The following is a 12,803-nucleotide window of genomic DNA, read 5'->3' as shown; positions in this document are numbered from 1 at the left end:
TTTTTCTTACCTTACTCTTTCTTTATTTTTATTTTTGGCCACACTGTGTGGCATGTGGGTTCTTTGTTCCCAGACCAGGAATCCCACCCATACTCCCTACGGTGGAAACTCAGAGTCTTAATGGCTGTCCTGCCACGGAAGTCTCACCTTATTCTTTTTAATGTTAGCCTAATGATCCTTGGATGTAAATTTTCTCTGTTGATGGACATTTAGATCTCAAATCTTTCATTATTGCAATAAATGCATATTTTTGTGTGCATGTATACATGTACATATATATACATTATGTGTTTATATATTCACATGTATATATGTAAGTGTGTCTGTATCTTTGCTTTTTCTCTTTTCCCTTGTTTTTATTTTTTTCTTAATTTAGTTTTAATTGAACTATAATTTAGTGTTGGTTTCTGCTGTACATCAACATGGATCAGCCATAGTTATATATATGGCCTCTCCCTCTTGAGCCTCCCTCCCACCTCCCACTCCATCCCCCAACTCTAGGTTGTCACAGAGGCCTGGTTTGAGTTCCCTGAGTCATATAGCAAATTCCTACTATCTGTCTTACATATGTTAGTGTATATGTTTTCATGCTACGTTCTCCATTCGTCACAGTGTCTCCTTCTTATCCCCTCCCCAGTGTCCATAAGTCTGTTCTCTATGTTTGCATCTCCGTTGCTGCCCGGCAGATAGGTTCATCAGTACTATTAATATATGATATTTGTTTTTCTCTTTAATAGGCCCTAGGTTTATCCACCACGTTAGCACTGATTCAAATGCATTCCTTTTTATGGCTGAGTAATATTCCATGTGCATAGGTACTACAGCTTCTTTATCCATTCATCTACTGATGGATATCTAGGATGCTTCCCTGTCCTAGCTATTGTAAATAATGCTGCAGTGAACATTCAACCATCTTATTATAATTATTTTTTTGAAACAAATTATTGGGTCAAAATGTAGGAACTTACTTTTGATTGATTGATTAGATTACCCTTCTGAAGGATTGTTTTAATTTATCCTCCCCCTGGCAGGGTATAAAGTGTCCATTCCTCTCACCTTTGCCAACTTTGAATATTCAGTTCAGTTCAGTTCAGTTGCTCAGTCATGTCTGACTCTTTGCAACCCCATAAACCACAGCATTCCAGGCCTGCCTGTCTGTCACCAACTCCCAGAGTTCACCCAAACTCATTCCCATTGAGTCGGTGATGCCATCCAACCATCTCTGTCGTCCCCTTCTCCTCTCGCCCTCAATCTTTCCCAGCATCAGGGTCTTTTCCAATGAGTCAGCTCTTCGCATGAGGTGGCCAAAGTATTGGAGTTTCAGCTTCAACATCAGTCCTTCCAATGAACACCCAGGACTGATTTCATTTAGCATGGACTGGTTGGATCTCCTTGCAGTCCAAGGGACTCTCAAGAGTCTTCTCCAGAAGAAGGAACCCTCTTACACTGTTGGTGGGAATGCAAACTAGTACAGCTACTATGGAAAACAGTGTGGAGATTCCTTTAAAAATTTCAAATAGAGCTGCTTTATGACCCAGCAATCCCACTTCTGGGCATACACACTGAGGAAACCAGAATTGAAAGAGACATATGTACCCCAATGTTCATTGCAGTACTGTTTATAATAGCCAGGACATGGAAACAACCTATATGTCCATCAGCAGATGAATGGATAAGAAAGCTGTGGTATATATACACAATGGAGTATTACTCAGCCATTAAAAAGAATACAGTTGAATCAGTTCTAATGAGGTGGATGAAACTGGAGCCGATTATACAGAGTGAAGTAAGCCAGAAAGAAAAACACCAATACAGTATACTGACACATATATACGGAATTTAGAAAGATGGTAATGATGACCCTGTATGCGAGACAGCAAAAGAGACACTGATGTATAGAACGGACTTTTGGACTCTGAGGGAGAGGGAGAGGGTGGGATGATTTGGGAGAATGGCATTGAAACATGTATACTATCATGTAAGAAACGAAGTGCCAGTCTAAGTTCGATACAGGATACAGGATGCTTGTGGCTGGTGCACGGGGATGACCCAGAGAGATGATACAGGGTGGGAGGTGGGAGGGGGATTCAGGATTGGGAGCTTGTATACACCCGTGGTGGATTCATGTCAATGTATGGCAAAACCAATACAGTATTGTAAAGTAAAATAAAGTTAAAAAAAAAAAAAGAGTCTTCTCCAACACAACAGTTCAAAAGTATCAATTCTTCTGCACTCAGCTTTCTTTATAGTCCAACTCTCACATCCATACATGACTACTGGAAAAACCATAGCCTGACTAGATGGACCTTTGTTGACAAAGTAATGGCCTCTGCTTTTTAATATGCTGTCTAGAAAAGACCCTGATGCTAGGAAAGATTGAGAGCAGGAGGAGAAGGGGACGACAGAAGATGAGATGGTTGGATGGCATCACTGACTCAATGGACATGGGTTTGGATGGACTCCGGGAGCTGGTGATGGACAAGGAGGCCTGGCATGCTGCAGTTCCTGGGGTTGCAGAGTTGGACACGACTAAGTGACTGAACTGAACTGAACTGAACTGAGCTAGGTTGGTCATAATTTTTCTTCCAAGGAGTAAATGTCTTTTAATTTCATGACTGCAAGTCACCATCTGCAGTGATTTTGGAGACCCCCAAAATTAAGTCAGCCACTGTTTCCATTGTTTCCCCATACATTTGCCATAGAGAGATGGGACCAGATGCCATGATCTTCATTTTCTGAATGTTGAGCTTTAAGCCAACTTTTTGACTTTCCTCTTTCACTGTCATCAAGAGGCTCTGTAGTTCTTCTTCACTTTCTGCCATAAGGGTGGTGTCATCTGCTTATCTGAGGTTATTGATATTTCTCCCGGCCATCTTGATTCCACCTTGTACTTTATCCAGACCAGTGTTTCTCATGATGTACTCTGCATATAAGTTAAATAAGCAGGGTGACAGTATACAGCCTTGGCATACTCCTTTGCCTATTTGGAACCAGATTGTTGTTCCATGTCCAGTTCTAACTGTTGCTTCCTGACCTACATATAGGTTTCTCAAGAGGCAGGTCAGGTGGTCTGGTATTCCCATCTCTTTCAGAATTTTCCACAGTTTACTGTGATCCACACCGTCAAAGGCTTTGGCATAGTCAATAAAGCAGAAATTGATGTTTTTCTGGAACTCTCTTGCTTTTTCAATGATCCAGCGCTCTTAATCTTGGCCATTATGATAGGAAAAAACAGTGCTTCTATGTGATAGTATATTTTTGCTTATTAGGCTCACAGTCATCTTTTCATGTTTAATAACTCCTATTATCTTCTCTGTTTCACTCTGGTTATACAGATCAGACTGCCTTGTACAAGTGCTTAGAAAAATAAGGTTGAGGAAGTTCCCTTATGTTCCTGGGTTGTTGAGTAATTTTTTTTCAAGAAAGAGTGTTAGATTTTGTTAAATGCTTTTTCTATGCATATTGAGATGATCATGTGGCCTTATCCTTCATTCTATTAATATGGCATGTTACATTATCTTATTGCTATGTTTGATTTGATGGTATTTTGTTGAATATATTTGCATCTGTATTCAGAAGAGATATTGGTAGTAGTTTTCTAGTGATACCTTTCTCTGGCTTTAGTAACGGGGTTATTGTGGCCTCATAGAATGAGTTGAGAAGAGTTCTCTCCTCTTCTGTCTTTGGAAAGACAATGAGAAGGACTGATGTTAATTCTTTAAACTCCAGTGGAGTTCATCATGAAGCCCTCTAGTGCTGGTCTTTGCTGGGAGTTTTTTGATTATTTTTGTTACATGTTTTGTTAATGCACTACTCATGTTTTCTATTCCTTCTTGTGTTAGTTTTGGTGCTTTGTGTGTTCCTGGGAATTTGTACATTTAATCAAACTTATCTAATCTTTGACCTATAATTATTCATCATATTTTCATAGTCCCTTTTATTTCTCTAAGATTAGTAGTAGTGAACTCAGTAATGAACTCAGATTTATTCTTGATTTCAATGGTTTCTCTAATCTCTTTTTTTCTTGGTTAGCAAAAAGTTTGTCAGTCTTGTTGATCTTTTCAAAGAGCCAGCTTTCGGTTTTATTGACTCTATTGTTATCTGTTCTCTCATTTATGTCTGCTTTAATCTGTATTATTTCCTTTATTTTGCTTGCTTTAGAGTCAGTTCTTTTCTCTAGATTCTTCAATTGGGAAGTTAGGTTATTGATTTGAAGATTTTTTTTTTTTTTTAATTTTTGGCTGCACCTCATGGCTTGTGAGATCATAGTTCCTTGACCAGGGATAGAACCCAGGCCTCTGGCAGTAGAAGCACTTGAGTCCCAACCACTGGATCACCAGGGAAGTCCTTTCTTGATGATCTTCTGTCTAATTGTTCAATCCATTGTTGAAAGTAGGATTAATGTCTCCAGCTCTTATTTTTAAACTGTCCATATCTCTTTTCAATTATGTCACTTTTTGCTTCATATATTTTGGGGCATTATTATTAGGTATATGAATACTTTTCAATTAAATGCGTTTGCCTTAAATTTGTTTTTCTTTTCCATTAGTGATATAAACAATGCCACATAATCTGGATTCATTTGTCAAGAATAATTGGATGCTCTGATACATTGTTTTAAAATGTCTACTCTCCTATGTGTAATATACATAACAAAATTTATTTTCTCTAAAAATTTAGCTTTTGTGGGTTCCACAGAAAGATTAGGCTTCCCAGGTGGCACTAGTGGTAAAGAACCTGCCTGCCAATGCAGGAGACAAAAGAGACGTGGGATCGATCCCTGGGTCGGGAAGAGCCCCTGGAGGAGGGCATGGCAACCCATCCCAGTATTCTTGCCTGGAGAATCCCATGGCCAGAGAAACCTGGCAGGCTACAGTCCATACAGTTGGAAAGAGTCAGACACAACTGAAACGACTTAGCACGCACAGAAAAATAATTAGTTTTTCATTGGCTAGTACCATAAAAAAGTTGTTATATAAGAAGGTGACAAGTAACATTTGTATAGTATAACTCTATAAGTATTTATATGTACATTTTCCATTTAACCGTCATATTACCTGTGGCGTGCAGAAGACAACTTATATTCCTTTGGTGACACCATGCTGGTAATTTGCAGTTGGCTATGTTGGAAGTTTTCATATCATAGAATCTGAAAATGCTACAAAACTGATAACTCTGTCCCTTGGAGAGTCAGTTGGTACCACTGCATTATCTCCTTTTTTCCAATTAAGTACAAAACCAAAAAATTTTGAAGAGTAGAGATGTCATCCCCCAAATTACTCAGCTACCTAAGTGGTGAAATTAGATAACCACTTGGGTAGTTCTACCTGAAAATACTTTCTCCCTGCGTATTCTTAAGATCCCACGTGCATTCGTCTTCTCCATCCCAACAGATAGGCCTGAAGTGTTTTTGAATAGTTTCAACAAAATCCATTATCTATATTTATTTAATAGGATTCGCAACTCTTGTTAACATTAGACTATCAAGGAAAAAGTATTTCCATATACTGACATTTTAATGATTTAGATTTGAGTTTGCCAAGAAACTGAATTTTTTCTGGAAGGCTTTTCTTACAGTCTTTTTATCATGCTATTAGACAGTCTTTAAATTCAGTGAAAATTCTTCTGGCAGAGGCTAAGACTTTAGGTAAGGAGATCAAGAAACTAAGAGGTTCAGTGATGTCCAACATCACTGGATTGGTAGGTTAGCAAGGCCACGGTGTGAATGAAGACATGTGCTGCCTGTTTACACAGGTGTTTGTGGGATTTGATGGAGCTTGGGGATACAGAAGCCTGGTAGCAATATGCTTGAATTTCCCTCTGAACACTTTTCAAGGCATAAACATCCTTCAGTTTCTAGAATCACCCTGCTTGGCACTGTTTACCTGCTAATCCCACAGGCTAAATGACTGCTTAGTCTTCTTCAAGTTCTCATTGCTTTTCATTGGTGCCTCTATTGGGCCAAAATCCATCACTTTCATTATTACATTTCCTCTGCATTTCATATGTAATATTGTTGCACCAGGGTTCTGGGGTAAACCCAGGATTCTAATAAATGACCTATTCCGAGAATGAACTTCCTGGTGGCTCAGTGGTAAAGAATCCACCTGCCAGTGCAGGAGACGCGAGTTCCATTCCTGGGTTGAGAAGGTCCCCTGGAGAAGGAAATGGCAACCCCCTCCAGTATTCTTGCTGGGAAATCCCAGGGACGGAGGAGCCTGGCAGGCTACAGTCCATGGGATCACAAGAGTCCGGACACGACTAAGCAACTAAACAACAACACAATGCTAAGAATGAGAGATTATACCACGTGTGATTTAAGTTCTGTTTTCCTTCATGTATCCAATGATCATGCTCACTTACTTATTTATTTTTTTTGGCTGTGCTGGGTCTTTATTGCTTCATGAGGGCTTCTCTTGTTGCAGAGCACTGGCCCTAGAGCTCAGCAATCTGATTGTGGTATGCTGGCTGGGTTGCTCAGAGGCATTTGATCTTAACTCCCCTACCAGGGATTGAACTCATGTCCTCTGCAGTGGAAGATGGATTCTTAACCACTGGACCATCAGGGAAGTCCCCTCATGTTCACTTTTAAGTACATGCTACACTTTCCAGCTGTCCCAGTCTTACTTTACTGCATCTTCTTCTTTCTGAATGAACTATTCTGTATTTGTTCCTAAAGAATCTCATTCAATTTGTTTAATTTTGTCCCACTTAACCAGTCACACACATTTAAAATCTGCCCTCCAAAATGTTAGTCACCCAGTTTGATGACATTTGCCAATTTAGTGAGTAAATTTGATTATGCATCTTTTTTTTTCTAAGTCATTAATAAGATGTTAAAAATTCAGGACCAGCTCTGGTGCAACTCCAGCCTAAGTGCACTTATTTCAACACCCAGATAACAAAGGTCACTTTTTAGGGACTACATGCTACTCAGTAGTACATATGCCAGGATGATTACACAGTAAAGATGTAACATGAGCTAAGTAACAAAGCTGAAAATTAAAACAAGACTTAATAAAGATTCCATATGGAGATCACGGACTTAGAGCTGGGCATAGTTCTATGTTTTAATTTTTCTGATTCTTCAGAAATGGTTCACTAAACTGTCTTAATAGAATAATACAACATATTATGGAATCTGACTTCTTTCTTAAGACTTCTAGAGATTTAAAAATGAAATTTATCAGTCCTAATCTAGTTAAATTAATTTGAGTCCTAGTTATTCCTATAGTTCTTATTTGAAAAATAAGGACTCTAGTATCTCCTCTTTGTAGAGTTGTTGGAAAACTTTAGTGAAATGATCTGGGTAGAATGTTTAACATAGTATGCAGTACATGATAAGCACTGTCTTGCTGTTTGCTGAACCCAGGGTAGGCAAGGTGTGAGTTAGGAAGCTGGAAGAAGATGCGAGGAGCCTTAGGAACTACAGACATGCTTTATTCGCTGATGGCTGATGTAGCTGCAAGGGCTGTTCAGGTGGTGCTTATATAGATATACAGAACAATGGTGGCATGTGGCCAAGTGAGTACATCATGATGTGTGTGTGCGGTGCTATAAATAATCTCAGCTGTTCCATAGCCATGCAGAGTCATTGTTTACAGGATGTGGGGCGTGAGCAAGAGGACGGGGATGGGGGCGGCAGGGGGCAAGAGAGACTAACCATTGCCATCTTGGCTAATTGCTCTTCCCTTATAAGCACTAAATAAGTGGTTTTATTTTGTTATTATTATTGCTAAAATAGATACCATTTTTGAGCACCTGTGTTGGGCTGGATGCTAACTATAGATCAGTTATATAATGGTTTGTATGGTAACTTAACATACTCGTTTAGCACCAAACCAAAGCTGAAGCCTCAGTGAAATGTTTTGGTTCTGAAGACTGCTTCTGTTTCAGTTTGGGACCCACCCTGGAACCTGAGGAAGTGGTAAACAAGCTGATAGATGGGATCCTAACTGAGCAGAAAATGATCTTTGTTCCATCTTCTCTCAACTTTTTATCATTGATGGAAAAGTAAGTGACAGTGATGTTTGCCCCATGATAAATTTTTTCTATTACGTTTTAACTCAGATTTAAAGCCAGGCATTTGATAAAGCACATGGATTAAGTTAATAAAAATAATAGTTAAGCTTAAGGAAGCCATCCATTTTTAAAACCACATTTGTTAATCATTCAAGCAAGATTGGAATGGGCTTCCCTGGTAGCTCAGTTGGTAAAGAATCCACCTGCAATGCAGGAGACCCCGGTTTGATTCCTGGGTCAGGAAGATCCACTGAGAAGGGATAGGCTACCCACTCCCGTGTTCTTAGGCTTCCCTTGTGGCTCAGCTGGTAAAGAATCCACTTGTAATGCGGGAGACCTGGGTTCAGTCCCTGGGTTGGGAAGATTCCCTGGAGAAGGGAAAGGCTACCCACTCCAGTCTTCTGGCCTGGAGAATTCCACGGACTGCATAGTTCATGGAGTCACAAAGAGTCGGACACGACTGAGCAACTTTGACTTTCAGGATTGGAATAGCAATAGTTAATTGCAATAGCAATTAGGCAACTAATTTCTATTAAGTTTTTAAAAAATATTTTTTTAAAGAAAGAAGTTTGTATATTTCTGGAAGTCCTATCATAAATGAATGTATATGAAGGAGGGTAATTTTTAAGCATTATTACATAATGGAATTATGTGACATTGATATTCGAGGAGATCATAGTCAAGTTTTAGACATTCATTTTAAATATACAACAGATAATCACTGAGCTCTTACTTTGTGCAAAATTATACTGAAGCATATTGCTAAATAATCTTTTATACTAAAAGAATTGCTAAATTATCTTTTATAATTTTAGAGACCCTTGAGACTTGCTACTTCAGATCTGGCCCACGGACCAGCAGCCTAGGCATCACCTGGGAGTTTGTTTGCAATACAGAATCTTCTGATTCCCCAAATCAGAATTTGCATTTTAGTAAGACCCATAGGTGATCTGTATGCATATTCAAATATGAGAAGCATTTCTTTGGAGCAGTAGCTTTCAACTTTAGTGCCATTGGAATTCACCTGGGACTTTTAAAAAAAATGCCAACACCTGACATCTGCTCCCAAGATTCTGATCTAAATGGTCTGTAGTGTGGCCTGGTCTTTGAGAGATACAGCCTTCCAGCAATTCCAATGTACATCCAAGATTGGAAACTGCTGGTTTAAAGAATGTCTCATAACACATTACCCCGTTACTTTTCTGGGAAGGCTGTGTGCCGATGAGGCTGCTTGAGGGGAAACATAAGAGATGACTTAGGTCAGAGAGGGATAAAAGCCTCTTGCTGCTTGTCCCTAGAGTCAGGCTTCCATGACATAGATCATTTGGGAAGTCAGTTTGAAAAATAGATACCTGGATCTTACCTCTAGAGATTTTAAGATAAGATGTTCAAGTTGGGATCCAGAAATCTCTTATTTCAACAGGCAGTTGTTGCAGGCATTCGGTTCAAAGATCATACACTGAGAGTTAGTGACATAGAGTCCAAAAAAAAAAAAAAACACCCAAGAGATCAAAAGCACAAGTGGCTTGCGTCAAGCTTTTCAAGCCCCTTCTGCTAGGAACTGTGGTTGAAACTACCTTAAAGTTTAGGTGGTAAAGCTCCAGGGTCTTCTTGGTGAATAAATGAGTTAAAACCTGTGAAGTGTTTCACATTACACTTGTATTATGTAAGTGCTCAGTGATCAGTCCTTTAGAATGTAACTCTCTGAGAGCAGGAATTTGCCTGGTTTTCATCACTGTATCCTCACACTTTGAAGAGTTAATGGACACGTTTGTTGTTGTTGTTTAACCACTAAGTCGTGTCTGACTCTTTTGAGACCCCATGGACTGTAGCCCTCCAGGCTCCTCTGTCCATGGAATTCCCCAGGCAAGAATACTGGAGTGGGTTGCCGTTTCCTACTCCAAGGATCTTCCCAACCCAGAGATCGATCTCGAGTCTCCTGTGTCTCCTGCACTGGCAGACGGATTTTTGACCACTTAGCCACCAGAATTAGCTAGACAGGTTGTCACATGGGAGGCACGAAAATGTCTGTTTATTGATTAAATAAATAAAGATTACCTAGACCATTAGCATAGAGATTCAGTTTGTGTTCTAGAGTTAGATGAAGCTGTGTTTTTATAACTTGCTCGCTACATGAACATGGATGAGTTATCTAACTATTTTGAAGCTCAGTTTCTTCATCTGTCATACAGAGACAAGACTTTGCAGGAGTGAGGAATAAACAGAATAATGCATTTAAAATATCTAGTATATGATAAAAATACATTTTTATATATTGATGCTACTATCATTGTAATTATCACTACTATTAATATTGCCCTGATTTTCCTCTGACTGTGAATGTTTAGTGCTCAATTTTCAAACCTTATTTTAATTCCATCTAAGCAGATGTCTGTATATAGTTACACTGACTTACATATTCTGTTTAGTTTCTCTCAGACTCATTGGAATGTGACAAGTTCCTCAGTATTCTTAAGTGTAGGGTAGGGAGAAAAAAATTAAACCTACTATGTGTCCATCACTGTTTAAAGCATTTTATGTATTTTAAAATGTATTTATTTTTAATTGAAGGATAATTGCTTGACAGTATTGTGTTGGTTTCTGCCATACACCAACATGAGCCAGCATTTTATGTTAACATCGATTCTTCACAAGAACGCTGTGGCATAAGTGCTAATTCCTTCATTTACATGGAAGGAATTTAAGCTCTTCTGTTAAATAACTTGTTCAGTACTATGTTCAAAACCAAGTACATTGCCTGCATTTTCTTTTAGCAATTCTGCTTCTTTGGTACCTTAATGGAACATTTTAATAGTTTCTGAATTACAAAGTATAAAATTAGTTCCTATTCTTACTTCCTTTTCAATGTCAGTTTTCTTTTTTTAAGAGCCTTTAACGTCTGAACTATTCAGTTCTATACACCTTGTCTTTTAGGTATTTTTAAAAATATTCAAGTGTATTTATTTTGAAGGCTAAATCTTTCAAGTCGCTCTTACTGTAAACAAGCCTAAACCTCTTCTCTTTTCCTTTTCAAAAGGAATTGGATTTCTTTGGAAAGAACACATAATAGTGACTCAGAGTTAATGTTCTTAATCTTATTTAACATGGACATGAAATATGATATATATAAGTATTCTCAAAGATATTTTACAAATGCACTTAATATTAATTTCCTAATTATTTTTATGTATCTTTCTTTTAGGGTCCTTCCTGAGCGTTTCAAGGCAATTTTAAAACGAAAGATTGATATTAGGTTTGATGCAGTTATTGGATATAAAATGAAAGGAAAATGAGTGCTTAAGTTTCTTAAAAACTAATTTACCAGGTTTAGGTTGATTTCATCTAATTTTAGTCAGAATTTTAATGTTTTTAAAAGTATCTTTTAAATAATTAACTTTTTTTCCTTCAATATCACCTTTTGAGGCTCTGTCAGGTCCTAATTTCATATAATACAGAGAAATATATTAGGAACTGATTTTGTGGGGAAATGGAGAAAAAGAGAAACAGTTTTATAATAATTTCTAAGATTTTGTGACTCATTGAAAGCTTTGCAAGGTATGTAATGTGAATATTTAAGATACATGTTTACTTTCATTCAACTTCTACATAATTCACATTCCTTTTTCTATTCTACGTAAGAAACAAATTTCAAGCTTGCTAACTGTAATGAAGGACTATATCTAGTGGCGTTTCATAGTGTCACGTGAGTGTATGTTCCTCGGCTCTTTGTCTCGTCACAACAAAGATTTGGCGCGACGGACATTAAAGCCCTCGGCGCGTCACAGCTCTCGGGTCTTGGACAAACCGTGTTATAGCTCTTAGGCAAATCAGTGTTACAGCTCTGTTTTATTTAAAAGATAGCAGGAGAATCCGTCCTCGAAGCGTGAGGGCATGTCAACTCAGAGATTTGAAGGGAAGAGAGTGGAGGAGCGCGTGGAAGAGGGGGAGAGAGGGAGAGAGAGAGAAAGAGCGCACACATGCGGGAGAGGAAGAGAGAGAGAGAGCGCGAGCTTTAGCTCCTCCTTTTATGTTTTTCCCTCCCCCTGGGCCTGCCGTATGCAAATCGGGCTTAGCCAGGAGCGCTGTTTGTTCTACCTGAAGTCTTCACTCTGGTCCTCGGACCTTCCTTTGACCTTCCTTGTTTTTTTAGCCACCACCATTTTGGACTCCTTTTCCCTGTTCTACCTACCTAACAATAGTGAATTTCATGTGATGTAAGAAATACTGCCCAAACATTTCATCCTACACCTTACTACTCTGTTTTCTGAGAAATACCTCATATTCCCATGTCAAACATTTCAGCACAGGGAAAATGGAGATAAATATGTGTTGCAAGTATAAAAGCATCATTGGGATTTGAGACAAAGAATTGGAAAAATGTACCCATAAGTGGCAGCAATAATAAATGAATTGAACTCAGCTTTTGGTGTTTCTGTCTTTTCATTTTGAGCAGAATACAGCTTAACCTTCGAATGAAAGGAAAATGGATTATGTAATCACTGTTTTTTATTTATTTTTTTCTCTTTTTAGTATCTGGAAATTTGTTCAAGGAAAGTTGGAGTGGGTTGCCATTTCCTTCTCCACTAACATACATACTATAGGTTCTATTACATATAAGGAAATTTCAACTGAGGTATCATTTCTACAATTAATTTCTCCCTCTTTCTCATCAACTAACTTCTTTGATACAAAGAATCAAAACACAATTACTGTTAAACTATATTCTGTGTTTAATTGATATAAATACATACCTGAATAAAAAATGCCTGCTTTCCAAAAAC

The 12,803-nt window shown here is 38.3% G+C and overlaps 1 protein-coding gene across 1 annotated transcript in view; it reads left to right on the top strand.

Annotated features, from left to right (window-relative positions):
* HSD17B11 (hydroxysteroid 17-beta dehydrogenase 11) overlaps nt 1-12,442 on the top strand; it is a 47,067-nt gene extending 34,625 nt beyond the window's left edge. The window contains exons 6-7 of the mRNA XM_005681879.3: nt 7,897-8,013; nt 11,225-12,442. Of these exons, the coding sequence (XP_005681936.2) occupies nt 7,897-8,013; nt 11,225-11,315 (208 nt within the window). The 3' untranslated portion in view covers nt 11,316-12,442. The remainder of the gene's footprint in view (nt 1-7,896; nt 8,014-11,224) is intronic.

The sequence above is a fragment of the Capra hircus genome, chromosome 6, assembly GCF_001704415.2.
Source record: "Capra hircus breed San Clemente chromosome 6, ASM170441v1, whole genome shotgun sequence".
Classification (NCBI taxonomy): Eukaryota; Metazoa; Chordata; class Mammalia; order Artiodactyla; family Bovidae; genus Capra; species Capra hircus.
This window is presented reverse-complemented; position numbering and strand designations above follow the sequence as displayed.